The sequence below is a fragment of the Chanodichthys erythropterus genome, chromosome 17 (assembly GCF_024489055.1).
Source record: "Chanodichthys erythropterus isolate Z2021 chromosome 17, ASM2448905v1, whole genome shotgun sequence".
NCBI classification, from domain to species: Eukaryota; Metazoa; Chordata; class Actinopteri; order Cypriniformes; family Xenocyprididae; genus Chanodichthys; species Chanodichthys erythropterus.
Genome location: NC_090237.1, coordinates 38,241,083 through 38,260,150, shown reverse-complemented (window position 1 = coordinate 38,260,150; position 19,068 = coordinate 38,241,083). Strand labels below are relative to the sequence as shown.

Sequence of the window (19,068 nt, the reverse complement as noted above, 5' to 3'; positions counted from 1 at the left end):
TTTACACACTATTTTTAAGAAAACCTCAAAGATGAAATGCATGTCTAGAAAAATAATATGCAGGTGTATTTGAAATGTTTGAACTAATCGTCTTGTAATGAATGTCATTTCAGTTCTACTTTCTGAGTATGAATTATCATATGCAGTAAAAGACAACAATACTCAAGCACTGTAAAAGGTTTTGACTTCCCTCCTGTATGATTTTCAGTCTCTTCAGGCCTTACTGTACATTATTTATGAGCTTCTACAACTTTTGACCTCCTAACTGAACTGCTTTCCATAAACTGATCATAGAAATAAAAACGGTAGAAATAAAAATGGTAACACTTTACAATAAGGTCTCATTTATTAACATTAATATATTAACCAACATCAACAATGAGCAATATATTTGCTTCAGTATTTATTAATCTTTGTTAATGGTAGTTAATAAAAATAGTCATTCATTGTTAGTTCATGATAGTTCACAGTGCATTAACTAATGTTAACAAATGAAACCTTATTGTAAAGTGTTACCATAAAAATGAATAACAGTTTTCTCTGTGTTCACAATAAGTGCAACCATAATCAAAGTACGCTCTCAATATTCAAAGTGCAAATAAGACCAATTTTTCTTTGATACAGAGCTGAGAGATTGTTTAACTACACTGCCCAGCCTAAAATAGCTTTCATATTGAGAGATATCTGTATTCATCAGGGAGCCGCTCTCAAAATGCGGGGTATTGACATCACGTTTGAATGCGTGCTCCTGTTTACTTTCACTTTCAGTGATCGCGCGTAACTCTGTAAATATGGAGCGGCGGCGACCGTTATACAACTGAATTAAATGTTTTTTATTTAACACAAAGCAAAATGACAGTGGAGGCGTAATGTAAACGTAGCGGTGGCATATTCTTTTCTAATCATCCTAACACTCTGTCATGGCAATATCATGAGACTACTTTTCGCCTCGACGAGAAATCTCGCCACATTTTAATGACGCGAGATCTCATGACACCCCTACAAAAAAAGTCAATTTTGAGAAAAATCAAGTTAAAGTTTTCTGAAGGTTCCAAAACAAAATCATCTATTAACCATACCTTAAAATCTCTAGTAATACCACCAAACTTGGCACAAACCAAGTCAAAACCCATATCTATAGGAAAATATATATCTTCAAATTTTTTTCTGTGATTTCACCAATTGATTGATTTACATTAATCATACTATATATTAAACCTGCTGTATCACATAGATCTAATATATTGTCACACATCAGACGTTTTTCCCCAACAGTTAACCAAATGTTAACTTAAGACATAACAGATAATGATTGCATGAATACTCGCCAAGACAGATTTTTGTTATTACTGTAATTCTGTGTATATTGTGTTCAGGTCGTCTTCGGATCTGTCAGTCAGTGCAAGTAACATTAATACATCAGCATGAAAATCACATTTCATTGGTTCAGACTCATGCCATTCAGAACTGGAAAATTCAAAAGTCTGAATGCTAGCATTTGGATCGCTAGACGAGGGCTTAATAAGCTCATTTTTGTGAGAACCTCAAATTTGACCAAATAGTCATTTTTCACTTGTTTTGCCTGAAGCTCAAAATTAGCCCATATGCATTCTGACTCATTTTGCCAGCACGAGTCACATATAAGAACATATATTTTGTAACGGATATAAGTTTTAAGAGTTTTTTCTTAGGTGAGAATGTAGCTGTTTAGACCTCAGATATGTGATTTACAGTATATGTAAACATAGCGCCTATTTGAACATTAAGCTTTCTGAGATGTGAGCTCGAGGCAGTCAGTAACCATTCAGCATACTGTTGCATTTCTATTAGCTTGAACCAGACTGGCCTCTAGCATCAACAAAGCATTATCGCCACAGAACTATTTTTAATTTTTTTTAAAACCCTAGAGATGGTTGTGCTTGAAAATCCCAGTAGATCAGCAGTTTCTGAAATACTCAGACCAGCCCGTCTGGCACCAACAACCATGCCATGTTCGCTTAAATCACCTTTCTTCCCCATTCTGATGCTCAGTTTGTACTTCAGCAGATCGTCTTTGTGATTGGCTGATTAAATATTTGCTTTAACAAGTTAATGTCAACTGTGTAGTAAGCTAGTAAACAGTTTTAGTCCTATTTGCTTTTGTTTATATGTAAATAAAAGCCTAAATGAAATCTGTTCATCATATAAAGTGATCGCTTCTCTTCAGAAGACTTGAATTAAACCGCTTGTTTCAAATGGATTTATTTTACAATCTCCTGATGAACAATGTGAACTTCTGGGTGAACTAACCCTTAGAACAAATTCTAAAGTGTAATTATTCCTGTTTACTATATAGAACTAGGGAAAATAAATGAATTGGACAACTTTAATTTCATGCATGAATAGCACGTAACTCTTTCTGCAGGGCTGCAAAAACTTGGTCTACACACAGGAGGGCAATCATTCTGTAGATTTGTCATCTCTGTATGACCCCTGTTTCCTCCTCCCTCTGTTCAGCTTCATCCTTCATCCAGGTAAGCTGACATGACATGCCCATAATGCGTTTTTTTTGTCTGTTTATATATATATATATATATATATATTTGTACTAGTACTATGTATACAATATATATTGGGACCATATTGCCGGCTGTAATTAGTGACTTATTTTTATTTTTTCCCAATTTAGTGGATCAGTTGTATCATATTTGATATTTAATTGACTCTTGTTTCCACATATTAACTGAAATGAATCCAAATTGACAAATCTCTCATTTTGGGTAATAAGGTTTAAAGGGGTCATGACATGAAAATCAAATTTACCTTGAACTTTTGACATATAAGAGGTCTTCCTTCCAACATCCTGCTAGTTTCAAAGCATAAAACATCATCCTCATTATAAACAAAGCATTTATTTAATAAAGCTCCAACAAGGGCTCCACTTGATTTTGCAGGATCTGTGACGTCACACAAGCATTTGCATATAACTGCCTCCAGAGCAAGACATCGAAGAGTAGTTATACATCATCGCACCATAGGCCCCTGCCCACTTTAGTCGGCTGACATTTGCCTACTCTGGATGTGAGCGTCACGTCAACAGAAAACAGCTTGCGAGAACCAAATTTACTTCTTTTTTTGTGCCCTACTGCGGTAAAATACATACAAAATCATGTCAAAATGCCCGTCTTGCTGAGTATTGAGGTAAACACAGTCAGTTTTTGAACATAATTAGTTGAGAGAAAATGCAATATGTTGTGTAACAGTATATTGGATCTGCATATAGCTCTTAAAGTGACAGCAGCCTAATAAACCTGCTGCAAAAGACTGCTCTTGATTGAATAACTTTTGTAACTTTAATTATAACATTAATCTATATTTAATTTTTACAATGAAAACTATCCAATGTTAATTTACATTTGATTTGATTTCTGTAGTATTTTACCTGAAAACTACTGTTAGACCCACCTGAATGTTTATTTCATTTGTCTCTTTATTTTATTGTACTTATTTGTGCTGTCATTTATTTGTTCTTATTTTATTCCTGACTGTTCACTTGTCTTTTTTTTATGTAAATGTAGTTCACTGATTCAAAATAAGACTACTTGTGCTGTGTAAGCTATTACAACTAAATTACACAAAATATCAAAAAATTATGAGATGATAACAATCTGTATAACAGTATGGCAGTTTTCCACGTAGTATCAAAAATGGTATTGAATATTGATATTTTTCAAGGTATCGTATCGAAGTTGTAAATTCCAGTATTGTGACAATACTAGTATCTAGACATATGGCAAGTTTTTTTCTTATATACGTTACAATATTTATTTAATCAGATGCAAGCCTGCTTTTTCAAGGTCACACACTTTGTGGTTTATTTCCATTTGTTAACTTGTGCTGTTATCCGTCTCTCTCTCATCAGAGTGTGCGGTAGACTGCCAGAAGTTTGTTTCCAGTCATGCTTTGGGTGTCACAGTGGCGGCCCTGAGCAGCTCTGACCCTAAAGTGAGGGCCGCGGCGTACCAAGTGCTGGGATCCTTTTATCAGCACCTGGAGGGCGCGCGATTTAGAGAGAAGAGACAGGTAGAGAAGTGCTACTGTTTACCGGTGTGAAATATCACTGTTAGTAAGATTCGATTTCTGTACTTTTTCATATTTTATGCAATTTCATACTTTGCTTTCAGTGTTGTAAGTTGTGTAATAAATAATGGGAAATATTAATACAATTTGACACAATTTTTTCATATAATATACCCTTAAAAAGTTTGAGTTTAGTAAGATTTTAGAAATAAATATTTTATTCAGTGAGTAAACCATTAAATTATTTAAAAGTTTATAGTAAAAACATTTATTACAAAAGATTTCAAATAAATGCTGTTCTTTTAAATTTTGTATTTTTCAAAAATCCTGTAAAAAAATACATAATAAATAAATAAATAAATAATACAACCTTGATGATGGAAAGAACATTTTCTTGAGCACTAAATCAGCATATTAGAGTGAATTTTGACGGATCGTGTGACACTGAAGATTGAATCTGCTGAAAATTCAGCTTTCCCATCACTGGAATAAATTTTAAAATATAATAAAGTAAAAAATAGTTATTTTAAATTGTAATAATATTTCACAATATTACAGTATTCACAATCGCATTATTATTTAATGTATTTTATTGTATCAAATAAATGCTAAATCTCCCAACTTTTGAATTTTTGAAAGGTATTACATTTATTTTAATATTTATGTTTTTATTTAATATCCAGCTGCTGTACTTGCTCGACACTGTCAAGAACGGGATCCAAAAGCAAAACCTCCAGGTTCCTTTTGTACACGTGACCTACATTGCTAAAGTTGCTCAGCAAATCTTGAGACCTGGTGAGTGTGTTCATAGAGTCGAGTGCTCACTTCACATGTTAACGTGTAATAAGAGAGATCGATTCAGTTGAAGTTTGCCAAAACCCTGAGTTCAGCTTTTTCCCTCTGCAGAGGAACACATGTACATGGTGGTGAGCAGATTTCTTCTGGGAACTCAGTTTCTGGACCTCAAGAGAGTCCCTGACTTCTTCAAACTCTTCTACAGCTTTGATCTGGAGGTAATGAAACATTACGTGACCCGCTGAATGCCACTGTTAGACACTTTTGGCTGCGTAGTAAATAACTAATGGGTGACAAATATGCTTAATAATATAATATACATTCAAAAATGTACTATAGTTTGAAGCATGACTGCTCAAATGAACATGTTTCTGTTTCTCTGTCCAGCACAAAATGGAGCGTGAGTGGGGTTTGAGCATTCTGGAGGAAGGTGTCCGGGATAAGCTCTGTTACGAGCTCTGTGAGAAGCAAGGCATCTATCAGACCCTGCTGGGCTTCTGCAGCACGTCGCTCTCTGACCAGGCCTCTCAGGTGCTCATTTGGTCTCTGTGTTTGTTAAAATGTGGTTCTAACGAGCAAAACGACAATCAGGGTTTCCGCGGAGTCTTAAATTAGATTTTTAAAATTTAAGGTCATAAAAAGTCTTATTTTTACTTATGAGAGGTCTTACATTTTATATGACAATTTGACTTAGACATATCTAAATCATTTACCAAATTAAAACTATTTAATTAGCGTACATATTATTTTTATTTTATTTTTCTTTGTGGATTTGCATGTTCACGTGACAATTTGCGGGCCTCGCGGCATTTACGACAGCGTATAACGTAGGCTACCGTCTCCGGCACGTGAAAGGAAGAGAGCAGAAGAAAACTGGGTAAATGTCAGTTCAGTTTAACGATGTGTGAGCTGACATTGAGTTTGTCACTCACGCTTTCACTGCATGATGTATGCAGTTATATGTCCTCGAAATTCAAGATACATGATGAGTTTTTATATCATATGAAATGTAGTTATACAAAAACTGTGTGATATTTTATACAACAGTTAAATGAACAATAAGTTAACATTGTGAGTTACATTTTAGACTCAATATTGTGTTTTTCTTCATTTCGCCTACGAAAAGTTTGAAATGAAGAACAGCAGAACAGTCTCCGTGCAACAGACAGAAATGTTTATTTATTGAATGAATCGGCATTTTGAACGAATCAGTTTAATGAACGATTCACTGACCTGTTCAATAAAGACGGTCACTTGTTTTGTTCCTGAATGAATCAGTCGTTTGAACAAATCGGTTGAATGAATGACTCACTCATTAAGACAGTGACTTGCTGCCACCTACTGGCAGTTTAGTTTCATATTTAAAGTACATTTTAATTAAAAAGTTAAAATTAGAAACACTTTCATATTTAAATATTGAATTATATTTATGTAGAAAAATTGTAAATGCTGTGTAAATATATTAATGCCACTTACCATGCTGCTTCTCTGTCACCTCTGCATTGCAAAGATGGATTTTGTTGATAATGATTTAATTTGATTGGTAATAACAGCCCTATACTGTGCTACTATTCTAATAGAATTTAATTTGAATGTTAGAATTTGACGTAAAAGGTGATGCTTACATCGAATAAGTTTAGAAAATGTCATTATGTAGGTAAAAATGCCCCTGAAAATCAATTTTAGGTGGCAAATACTGCTTTTGAAATGACTTTAAAAATATAGAGATACAATTCTTTTGTCAATATTAAGTTTATATTATATATAGTATTAATTTTTATTTCTTCAGGTCTTAAAAAGCCTTAAATTTGACTTTAAAAAATGTGCAGCAACCCTGAACAATGTAGGTTCAATTATCTTCAGATGTCCCTGTAAGTGTAACATTTACTGGTCTAAATAGGTTGTTGCTGAGAATTAGTTGCAGAATACAATAAGCTCTAAAAATGTTAAAAATAATTTTAAATAAAATGTTTTTCTTGATTAGTGCAGAATCCATTTTTTTTTTATCTTAAATAACTTTTTAAAATGTTTAATATCTTAAACTTTATTTCAGGGTTTAAATTAGTAAGTTATATAATTTTATTTTATTATATTAATGAGGAAGAAAATATAAATGTATTAAAGTCCCCCTGTGCTGAAAATCAAGTTTTTAATGTTTATATGTCTGTGTGGTGTTTTTAATATTCTTTAAGACAAACCAAGTGCAAATTCACCAGTCAACACCATTGCTGAGTATTTTCTCTTTAAAACTGAAATGTTAAGTCCTTAAAAGTGTAACCTCTCCTGGTCTAAATAGGTTGCTGCTGAGATGGCGTTTGCTTACGGTTTGTTATGCAGCTGCTGTCAGATCCAATACAGTTTGCTGCTGGCAACAAAAGTTTCTTTGTGAACTCTCCATTACCCTGTTTCTCATTTACAAAACAAAATGCTCCAAACAAACATATAATTCCCGACATGATCCGGGACGCCATTAAACTAAACCATCCACTACATCCAGTGTAGGCAAATGTCAGCCGTTAAGTGACTGAACGCCAGTGGGCGGGGCCTATAGTGCCAAAAATCTAAATGAAGTGTGTTTTTGCTTAAAACAAGCAAAATTATCTGCCAATGGTGTAAGAAAATAATTGGGACAGAAACAAGATTTTTATTTTTTTATTTATTGAAAGATAATTTAGCTTCTTTTTAAAAAAAAGCCTTTATGTAGTAGAAGCATCTGGATTTAAGATTTTTTGGAAACAAGACAAAAATACTAAATAAGAAAAGCATTTTTGCAGTGTCTCTTTAATTTTTCTTTTTATTTAAAATGTTTTAATATCCTAAATGTTATTTCCTGGTTCAAATTAGAAAAAAGAAAAAAAAAGAAAAAAGGTCAGATAAAAATTAAATGTACATTAAAAACCAAACAAATAAATGCATTTTAACGAGGAAGAAATTGTAAATGCCTCAAAATAATGTAATGTTAAAATGTTAGCAAGCGAATCAGCCAATCGTGTGCCTCATAGTCACATGCCTTGGACAGTCACAGAAACGACATGTGTTGTATAAACGTTTTCGACGTTTGCATAGAAAAATGTCAATTGGAAAATGTGTTAGACAGTTTCATCCTGACATTTATAGTCCAAAAAATCAGTTTCGGATAAATCTGTAACGGTAGCAGCCAATCTGCAGCGTGTAATATGAGGATGTGCAAAGATCCGATTTCTATTCCGCCACAAAAATTTTTGAATTTTGTCAAAAAACTACTTTTGCAAACTAGTCCTAGGTTTTTCACTAGAGTGGAACTAAACCAGTTCAGAAATGTTGTCTGGAGTCTTGAAATTTTGATTCATGGTTGCTAAGGGGTGAAAACGTACAATGTGGGCGGAGCAAATTTTACTAAAATGGCCAAAACTCGAGAACGAAATGAGATATTTGCACCAAACTCAGTATACGTGTGTAGAGGCTAAATCTTTGGTCATGATAAAAATTGAGCCGATTGGCCACACGAAAAAAACATGAAAATAGCTGTAACTATGCAACCATAAGTCGGATCGACTTGAAATTTGGCATGCAGTGCAATGTGTTAATGTATTGCACGTAGCGTTTGTCCAATCGATGGCAATGACACCACATATATGCAAATAAGGATGTTAACCCAGGGTGTAGTAATGTACAGTGTAAAAGTCAGTTTATGAATACCCAGGATTAATTGTTAACCCGGGTAAAATGAGCAGTGTGAGACGTCAAGCAAAATAAGACAGGATATCATTTACCCAGGGTTTCGAATGACCCAGGGTTAACTACTTAAGTCCAAGTTTTCTAATTGTCACAGATAGTTATAATATGGCATGGATTCTCTGGAAAACTGTTGATTTGACAATTTTCTGCTCTTCTGTTCCAGATTCAGATAATAAATGTTTTGCGGCAGACGGCTCATTGCAACAGAGCAGCTTATGTCCTCACCAAAGAGCATGGAGTCCTAACATGGATATTACAGATGATAGAAAAGAGGTGAGGGGTGGGTTTGGCATGTGCTTCAAGCCTCATTACTTTGTGTGGTGACTTTAGAAACTGATTACATTTGTCTCCTGTAGGAATGTTGACAGTACGCTGTTGAGTTCACTCATCGAGTTGCTTCATGCTCTGTGGTTCACTAATTTGGGTAAAAAAGAGCGTAAACCAGAAGCAAACAGCTCTACATCAGAGCTGCCACAGGCTTCAGGCAAATGTCTTCCTCTGCCGATCATCAATGAGTTCCTGTGCACGTTGATTACAGTCATCAGACATCTGGGGTAAGACCGTAAAAGATGAAACGTCTGTGATTTCAGGCTCATTATCCTGTGAGGATAAATTGGCAGTAGATTAAACTTACTTTTAAAAAAAAAATGCATGATATGACCACTGTTTTATTTATTTCCATAAAGTCAGCTTACAATGTTATATTACATTAAAGGGATAGTTCACCCAAAATGAAAATTATCAAAATGACTAGGTGTATATCTTTCTTTTGACATCTTCTTTCAGTCAAACACAATTGGAGATATATTTAAAAAATATTCAGACTCTTCCAAGCTTTATAATGGGAGTGAATAGAGGATGAGATTTTGAAGCCCAAAAAAGCACATCCATCCATCATAAAAGTAATCCATATGACTCCAGGGGGTTAATAAATGCCTTCTGAAGTGAAGTGATGTGTTTTTGTCAGAAAAATATATTTATTTAATAATAAACTATTTACTTTTTCTCTGTTCATGATCAGGAGTGGTGTGAGCGCACCTCAGCTGAAGGCAGTCTTGCACACACTCTACTCTGTACTGTTGCATCGTGGGACAGCTCTGAATGCTCACAAAGAGGCAGGCTGGCTAACTCTACACCCACAAAAACTGTCATGCTCTGAAGTCCTCGGTCTCCTGCAGCGCTGGGCAGCACTGGCCCATGACGCCTCACTGCTGTCTGCTCTTCAGACTCTCATCAACAAACACAAAGTCAAAGAGATGACGGGTAAGAGTCTAAACAACATAAGGGATATTCCAGGTTCAGTACAAGTTAAAGGGTTAATTAATTCTGTTATTGTTTACTTGCCGTCATTGTCATTCCAAATCTCTATGACTTGCTCTTTTTGAGAAATGTCTAAGGGCCAGATTTACACCAGGGTACCCCAGCACAAACCCTCTTTTGGTGTTAAAAATTACTGTTAGGATTTACTAAAGAGACACAGTGGAAAATTAGCGATAAAAAGCTATGGCCATGCATTTTTGTGGCTGACATTATTGCATATGCATTTGTAGGAGTTTTCAGTTTTTTTTTTGTTTTTTTTAAATTCATCTGAATTGTTTTAGTTTTAGTCGACTAAATATCATATAATTTTAGTAGATTTACAGTAGATTGTCGACAAAAATCTAATGAGTTTAGTTAAATTGAAATTCATTAATAAGCATTTCTCTAAAATGTGCAAACCTATTATATACTCTGAAATCATCTGTTAACCTGATAGGTCAATTCAGTCCTTGTCAGGGTTTGATGCATACTTTTTTTCTCAAGAAGCACATGTGCTTCTAAGTTGAAAAATTAGAAGCGCATTTAGAAGATTTGAAAAATATACACTGTAAAAAAAAAGAATTTGTGTCATTTTAGTATTATTGAGGTAATTATAATTTTATTTTAATATTTTCGATTAGATTTGATTTTTAGTATTTTTGCTTTCATTGTAATTTTAGTCAAATTTTTAGTAATGTTTTTTTTGTTTGTCTTATAGTTATACCTGATATACTAACTAAAACAGAAATAAAAAAATAATAAAACTATATAGACATTTAAAAACTATATGAAATAAAATATTTACTTTTTTAATTTTAAGTAAGATTTTTTTATGGTTTTAGTTAACTACAATAACCCTGATACTAGTAAAATCTATATATTGAATAATGTGTCAAATAATGAATAAATTCTAGTCTTTCCTTTCTGTGATGGGAAATCACAGACAGAAGCTACAATAGTTTACTATGAATTAAATGGAAATTAAATTAAATAGTTTGTGTAACCAAAATACCAAAAATGCTTATATATAATGCTTGACTTTTAATTATAATCAAACCTGAAATATACAGTGACTCTTATTTTGAAATGTCTGCGCTTTACTATTGCAGGCTGCTCATTTAAGTTCAGATGAGGGAGATAAAATATGCATTCTTGTCTTAAATTAATGTCTTAATGATTAAGTCATTGTGTCATTAATTCATTCGATTCATGCAAACGGCTGATTAATTCAGGAGTGAAGTGAATGGCTCTCTTCATGAAGGATCCATTGAATCATTAGGCTTATTGGACTTGACGCGGCGCTGCACAGACCGATCGGTGTATGACATCGAAGTACAGAGAGAGCGATTAGATGTCATACACTGATCGGTCTGTGCAGCGCCGCGTCAAGTCCAAGTGCGCCACAAGTGCTTCTATAAAATCAAAGGCTGTCTGCTTTTAAATCCTACAAAAATGACAATTGTGAGTGTCTCACTGTAATCTTTGTTTGTGGTTATTTTTCTTTTTCTATTCCTCATCCATATTCACTGGATGCAGGCAGATACACTACCGTTCAAAAGTTTGGGTTTTCTGAAAGAAATTAATACTGTTCTGCAGCAAGTACACAATAAATTAATCAAAAGTGACAGTAAAGACATTTATAATATACAATGTTTTTATTCCAAATAAATGGTGTTCTTTCTAATTATCAGAAAATCCTGGAGAAAAAAAAATCAAAGTTTTCACAGAAATATTAAGCAGCAAAACAGTTTTTTAACCTGAGCATCAAATCAGCATATTAGAATGATTTCTGAAGAATCATGTGACACTGAAGACTGGAGTAATGATGCTGAAAATTCAGCTTTGATCACAGGAATAAGTAAATCAAGTTATTTTTACGTTGTAAAAATATTTCACATTATTACTGTATTATTAATTAAACACATGTAGCCTTGGTGAGCTTAACAGATTTCTTACAAAAACAGTTTAGCAACCTCAGACTTTTGAATGGTAGTGTACATGGGCAGTCCTTGGCCTTGTGGAAACTAGATGAATGTTAGACACACAGATCACATGTTTTGACACATTCTTGTTCCTAACTAAACATTCCATGTGTTTATTCAGGCTCTGGAAGAGAGAAAGGGCAAGGAAAATGCCACTCAGCAAAGCACGCTCAATTCCGAATGGAAAAACAGACAGAAACTGTAGATGGACAAGGGGAAAAACTGGAACAGGCCTTGCTGGACGAGTGTAAACCGCTTCTTAGAATCCTCATCCATTGGGAGCCCATAGATAGACCTGATTCAAGCAATGTAGACGTCGCAACTGCATGTTTAATTCTCAAGTGGGCCCTTAAGACATTGACAGAGAGTCCGTATGATGACAGCAGCACCTTGGCCGTTTTAAAATGGGTGAATAGCATCATACTGCCGCGTACAGCTATGGTAGACGCTGTGCTGTCTGATGAAGACACGAGAAAGCACTTTCTAAGATTATATCACCACACAGCACAAGAGCATCCCTCAACAGTGGACACCCTTCAGCTGTTCTCTAGAGTCATGGTTCATTTGCTAGAGGCACGTGGCGGTTTTTCGAATGACACCCACCTGACGGTGTTAAGAACCTGCTTGCCTGCAAACACAGATGATGGCGCCAAGCAAGGTGAGGCTACAGCCATAGAACACAACAGTTAATCCCAGTCATTTCCTGTGCAGAAAAATCGATTTTTTTTGTAGCATTTAGGTTTCAGGATTAAGGTGTGTTAAGGGCACTTGAGCTGCCCCCAAGATTTTTCTACTCTACTAGTTGTCATTCATTTAAGCCATTAGACGACTAAATGCATATTTATAATAATTTAAATATACCGGGGGAATAACTACTAAACAATAATGAGCCTTTTTTATATATTATATATATTATATATATATATATATATATATATAATATACACTAAAATTACAATATATTTAAATTGTGTTTTTTTCCAATATTGTTTTTGTTGACAGAAAGCGGGCTGAAACTGCTGTCACTGTACATCTATGAGCTGTGGAGTGGTGCACAGTCACCTGACCTCCTGCTGACCCACGCCAGACTGCTGTGCAACAGGACTGACATCAGGAAGCCCAAATCTCACACGCTGCAAATGTGTGAAGACATCCTGTCTGCGCTTGACTCGTGACGTGCTGCTCTATGAGATCGTTTAGCAAAATAGGAATAAAACATGTTGAATGGATCTTTTTGTAATTTTATAATTTTAAAATAAAAAAGATGAACAGGCCTTTGTGTTTGAGCTCTGTTGGCTATTAATGATTTTGTCAAATTTACCCAGTACGATTGTATTTGCATTGCACATTTTTTTATAGTTTATCATTAATAGACTTTTTTTTTTTTTTTGGTACGGCCCCTTTTGTATGGAAGCTTGTTTCTGCCACTAATAATAAAAAATACAAAAGGTAATTGCGACTTCTCACAATTCTGACTATTTTTCCTCTGAATTGCAAGATATAAACTTGCAATTGCAAGAAAAATCAGAATTTTGACATTGCAATTGCGAGTTATAAAGTCAAATTTGGGAAAAAAGTTATAATTCTGACTTTATAACTCACAATTGAGATAAATATAACTTTATAACTCTGTTTATATAAGTTTATATCTGACATTTCTGACTTCATTTCTCAGAATTGCAAGATTATATCTTGTAATTCTGATTTATTTTTTATCAAAATTGCGACTATATCTTAAAATAGCAAGTTTGTATCTTAAAGTTTGAACTTAATAAATCACAATTACGACTTTCTCAGAATTGCCCCTTCGCCGGGAGTTTGATTGACAAGCGATCAAACCAGTCATAATGCTGAATCCACCATTTTGTCCAACAAAGCAGTCAGGAGTTAAAAGATTGACCTCGGCGGACTTGAACTTGAAAAATGGTGTGTACTGACGTCTTTACGCGTTTGTAACAACATTCCTTCTGATGTTCATTCATGTTTATTTGATGCTATAAATAACTAGTAGGAAGAGATGATCGGTTCACGAGCCGCTTGAGCTGAGGCGTTCTGTCACGACACATTAAAGAGCCACAAAACATTTTTTATTGTTCGAATTTCTTAAAAAACTACACAGTTTTAAAGCTGTTAAATATCATAAGTAACCTGCTCTGTCTTGTCTGTCGACATGTTGTCAGTGTCCTCTTTGCTCCGCGATGTATTTATCACTGCATGAGGCGTGACGGCGCCACGGCTTGTCGGACAAAACAACAGTAACTAAGAGGGGCAGGTCTTTGCGAAGGGTCAATTTACGAGATATACTCATAATTCTGACTTATAACTCGCAATTGCGTGTTTATATCTCAAAATTGACATTTTCTTGCAACCGCAAGTTTATATCTCACATTTCTGACTTTATTTCTCAGAAGTGCGAGTTTGTATCTTAAAGTTCGGACTACATAAATCACAATTGCGACTTTCTCCGAATTGAGACTATTTCTCAAAATGGCAAGTTTATATCACAATTATGACTTTTTCTCGCAAATGCAAGTGTATGTCTCACATTTCTGACTATTTTTCAGAATGGCGAGGTCATATCTCTCAATTCTGAGAAAAAAGTCAGTTGCGAGATGTAAACTGGAAATTGTGAGATAAAAAGTCGCAATCGCCTTTAAAAACATATTTAGTGACAGAAACAAGCTTCAATAGTTTTGAGATTATCAGCTGAAATGTCAAAACTGTCAGTTTTCTAATGACATACATTCTCTTTACATAATTTTTGTAATTAGTAAATATGTATGAAATAAGTGTTTATTTTCAGAAATATTATATACATGGGATTTTCCATGATTAAATTATATATAGAGAGAGGATGAGAGAGAGACGTTGATCAGGATCTGATGGTTTAATGGCAGTGATGCTTCTACAGCGTCTGTTTTCACTAAACATCCTCATGGCTTTAGTGTCGTCTTGAAGTTGCTTCTTCTTTTGTATCTTTTCTGGTGAGATCCATAACCTTTCATCAGTGGCAAACCAGATTTTTTGACATGAGGACCCCTACACAAACAAATAAATATATAATAATATTCACTTCATAAAATATTTGTTGTTCTTTTGTTAAGCTTGAAAGAACATGGCCAGTGCAACTGCACAAATACAATATTTTTAAAATAGAAAAAATGAACATTGAAAAAATGAAATAAGCATTGTGTTCATACAGTGAAATTTCCTTTTTCATTCTCACCTTGGTAGTTGCCCCGAGTGTGATATAAATGACAAAATCAAGAAGAAGAACCCTATGAATGCAGCTAGAATGATCCAGACTATCAGGACAATTGAATCTGAAAAGAGAGAGACAGTTAGACGTCACATCAGCTGACCTGTGATGGACAAGACAGAGTGGCTCACATCTGTTGTACTCAAGTGCACTGGCGTTCACAAAGACCGGGTCCACGTAATCGTAGTAGTACTCGTATTCCAGTGCGTATTCTGACGACTTCGTGGAGTTCTTCATTGTCTTTCGATTCGGTGATGGTGTGGATCTGACACTGCACCAAACTCCTGTCGGATTTAAACCCTTGATCCCACCCATGGGAATCACAATGAAGCCACACCCCCTCTGGAGCATTTCTGATCTAAACTTGAACATTTGATACAGGCCAGTGGATCAGGAATGGATGAATAAATAAATAAATATTATATAATGATTATTATTTATTTGTTAAACAAATTACAACAGCAATTTTGAAAATAATAAAAATAATAAATGATTATTAAATAAATGATTGAATAAATAAATGATGATTAAATAAATTATTATTATTGATCATTTATTAAATAAATATTTTTAGTGTAAATATTGTCAATACTAATATTTTTAATTTATTATTATTTCTGAATTTAAAATGAAACATTTCTTATATATAGTCAAACCAAAATATATTCAGACACCTTGAACAATTCATTAATACAGTTTATTCACTATTGTTTAATAAAATGGTAATAAAATATGACACGATCTTAGAGTTAATCTGTGTCAAAAAAAAAAAAAAAATCTTAATTATGTCAGATAACACTTAAGCAAAACATGGTCAGGTTAAAGTGTCTGAATCATTTTATGAAAAATATTTTTATACATTTTAATGGTAGTCCACTGTATGAGGAATTTCTGGGTATAATATGTCACAGTTTACTTTATTTTGCTATCCTCACTTACATAAATGAACTATAGCACCCACTAGTAAAAATATATCAAACATATCAAAAATGTCTGAATAATTTTTGGTTTGACTGTAGGTGAATTTCTCTAAAAAAAAAAAAAAAAAAAAAAAAAAAAATGAATGAATGAATGAATGAATAACATTAATAATAAATAAAATGAGTATTATTAGTGTAATAAGTAATAACAATAATAATACTATTATTATTTGTGTTATTATTAATTTAATTATTAATAATAATTAACAATAATAATACTATTATTATTTGTGTTATTATTAATTTAATTATTAATAATAATTAACAATAATAATGATTGATTAATCATTTATTTGTTAAATAATATTCAATAATATTTTAAAAATAAGTTGTTAAATAAACAGCAATAATTATGATGATTACTATTATAATTGATAATTACTTATTAAATAAATAACAAAAATAATAATAATAATTATTGTAATTATATAATTAATTAATAATTAATTGTTATTATTGTCTATTAATTTTTAATAGAAAATAATAATTTTAATACATTTCTATTTAATTTTAACAATAATTTATTTAATTTAATAACAATAATTATTCATTATTATTGGCATTACTATTTTTATTTTTATTTTTTTACATTTATTATTAATATTTCTGAATTTAAAATCGAACATTTCTTATACAGGTGAATTTCTCTAGTTATAAAATGAAAACAAATAAAATGATGATGATTATTAGTGTAATAAATAATAGTAAAACAGTAAACAGTAATACTAGTATTATTATTATTTTTATTATTCATTTAATTATATCTATAACAATAATTATAATGATTAATCATTATTTATTTGTTAAATAATTACAGCAGCAATAATTATGATTATTACTATTATTGTTGATAATTATAATTGGTAATTGTTAAATAACAGCAATACTAATAATAATAATAATTATTATTATTACTATACTTAATAATAATTATTATTGTAATTATATTTTATAATTGATGAACAATTAAATACAATTGTCATTTTTTGTATCAATTTAATAACATTGTTGTTATCATTAATTTAATCAATAATAATAATAATAATAATAATAATTACAAATTATTATTATTTGATAATAATTACAAAAGCAATAATTATTATTATTACTATTAATATTTTTTAGAATTACTATTATTTATTAAATAACAATTAGTATAATTATTGTTAATAATAATAATTTTTATAATACTAACAATTATTAATATTATTTGTATTATTTCATTAGAATAAGCTTTTAATACAAAAATGTGAAATCTTTGAGTCAAAATAATCGAATAAGCAAAATTAGCTGGCACTTGTTTAATTCCTGCCCTGTTTACATAATAAAAACATCAAAGATGAAGTTACATTTCATAATTAAAGGAACTCTTTCATCACATAATGTTTACAACAATTTATGTGACTGTAATTTTAAAAATCTGCAAGATGATTCTTGCTCAATTGTGTTTACGCTCAATGATCACGTGTTTAAAGTAATCAGTGATGGATTCATGATCAACTTGACGAGTTCAGACGTCTGGCAAACCGAGAAATGATGTCACGCTAAGTCAACCAATAGTGAGTGAGCTCCACGAATGATCCCGCCTCCCGAGCGCGATTCGTCCAATCACAGAAGACGGTGTATGTTTGAAACTGCCAGTCTCAGATCACATTACATGGACTTCATCGCTTACAGCTGTTTGAACAAGTTTCGTTTCGGTCTGAGAAAAACTGAAGTCACTTCATCGCACTTTCTGAAGTAAAACTTCTGATCCACAGTCAGTGTTACACAGTCCGAACTCTCGCATTGAACGCGTTTTAAATGCAAACTAATATGTGACTTCAGCGCGTGGATTATTAACCGAGCCGTTTTAAAGAAAAGTGCTGCACTATGGCGGATGGAGCGAGTCTGAGCGCGAGCTGTCTGAGCTCTCGAGCGAGGAAAGTTCACAGCAGCAGCGCTTCAGTGCAGGCGAACATGAGGAGGAGGACTCGACAGAGCACCAGAAGAGACATTCACAGCCGGGTGAGATCAACAGCAGGCCACAGAACACAACCACTCTTCCTGTTTTACCTTCAGTTTCATGTTGTTTGTGTATCCTTCATACAACAGATGCACGCTACACGCCCTGTTTGTTGCATTTCATTGCCCAGCATGATATCACATAGTTGATGAAGATGCTTTGTGATTGCAGGTTGTCTTGGAGAAGGTCCTGGGCATCACCGCCTCCAGCAGTAGTGCTTTAACCTGTGACCCCAACACGGGTTTGGTGGCTTATCCTGCAGGGTATGACTATTTCTATGTGTTTTCTGTGTGTCAAAGTTCACTCTTAAAGGGATAGTTGACCCAAAAATGAAAATTCTGTCATTTACTCATCCTCGGGTTGTTCCAAACCTGTATTCATTTCTTTCTACTGCTGAATTCAAAAGAAGAAAGTTTGTAACCCGGCCGCTTACAAACTTTCTTCACAATATCTTCCTTTGTTTTTCAACGGAACAAATACATTTATACCGGTTTGGAACAATCTATGGGTGAGTAAATGATGACAGAAATCTCATTTTCGGGTGAACCATCCCTTTAAAGGGTTAGTTCACCCGAAAATAATTAATTTCTTTCTTGCGCTCATGTCGTTCCACACCCGTAAGACCTTCTTTAATCTTCTGAACACAATTTAAGATATTTTAGTTGAAATCCGATGGCTCAGTGAGGCCTGCATAGCCAGCAATGACATTTCCTCTCTCAAGATCCATTAATGTACAAAAAACATATTTAAATCAGTTCATGTGAGTACAGTTGATCAATATTAATATTATAAATATTTTGGTGCGCCAAAAACCCCCCCCAAAATAACGACTTATTTAGTGATTGCCGATTTCAAAACACTACTTCAGGAAGATTCGGAGTGTTATGAATCTTTTGTGTCGAATCAGCTGTTCGGAGCGCCAAAGTCACGTGATTTCAGCAGTTTTTCCGGTTTGACACGCGATCTGAATCA

General features: G+C 33.3%; 3 protein-coding genes across 5 annotated transcripts in view; 2 read left to right on the top strand and 1 right to left on the bottom strand.

Annotated features, from left to right (window-relative positions):
* urb1 (URB1 ribosome biogenesis homolog) overlaps positions 1-13,189 on the top strand; it is a 44,218-nt gene extending 31,029 nt beyond the window's left edge. Inside the window, exons 32-41 of one of the 2 annotated variants that reach the window (XM_067365315.1) lie at positions 2,405-2,513; positions 3,902-4,062; positions 4,743-4,854; positions 4,966-5,072; positions 5,242-5,385; positions 8,735-8,844; positions 8,928-9,125; positions 9,593-9,834; positions 11,974-12,510; positions 12,855-13,189. In XM_067365315.1, coding sequence (XP_067221416.1) covers positions 2,405-2,513; positions 3,902-4,062; positions 4,743-4,854; positions 4,966-5,072; positions 5,242-5,385; positions 8,735-8,844; positions 8,928-9,125; positions 9,593-9,834; positions 11,974-12,510; positions 12,855-13,027 — 1,893 coding nt within the window. In that variant the 3' untranslated portion in view covers positions 13,028-13,189. The remainder of the gene's footprint in view (positions 1-2,404; positions 2,514-3,901; positions 4,063-4,742; positions 4,855-4,965; positions 5,073-5,241; positions 5,386-8,734; positions 8,845-8,927; positions 9,126-9,592; positions 9,835-11,973; positions 12,511-12,854) is intronic. The other variant, XM_067365314.1, reaches the window with a different exon arrangement.
* Positions 13,190-13,430: 241 nt separating this feature from the next.
* Positions 13,431-18,192, bottom strand: LOC137004130 (melanocortin-2 receptor accessory protein-like). Its single transcript, XM_067364323.1, has 4 exons — positions 18,147-18,192; positions 15,243-15,469; positions 15,079-15,175; positions 13,431-14,891 (listed from the first exon to the last, which is right to left on the bottom strand). Exons 2-4 carry the CDS (start codon positions 15,460-15,462, stop codon positions 14,786-14,788), a joined length of 423 nt encoding a protein of 140 aa, XP_067220424.1. The 5' UTR covers positions 15,463-15,469; positions 18,147-18,192; the 3' UTR covers positions 13,431-14,785.
* wdr62 (WD repeat domain 62) overlaps positions 17,693-19,068 on the top strand; it is a 48,107-nt gene continuing 46,731 nt past the window's right edge. The window contains exons 1-2 of one of the 2 annotated variants that reach the window (XM_067364321.1): positions 17,693-18,098; positions 18,268-18,359. In XM_067364321.1, coding sequence (XP_067220422.1) covers positions 17,964-18,098; positions 18,268-18,359 — 227 coding nt within the window. In that variant the 5' untranslated portion in view covers positions 17,693-17,963. The remainder of the gene's footprint in view (positions 18,099-18,267; positions 18,360-19,068) is intronic. The other variant, XM_067364320.1, reaches the window with a different exon arrangement.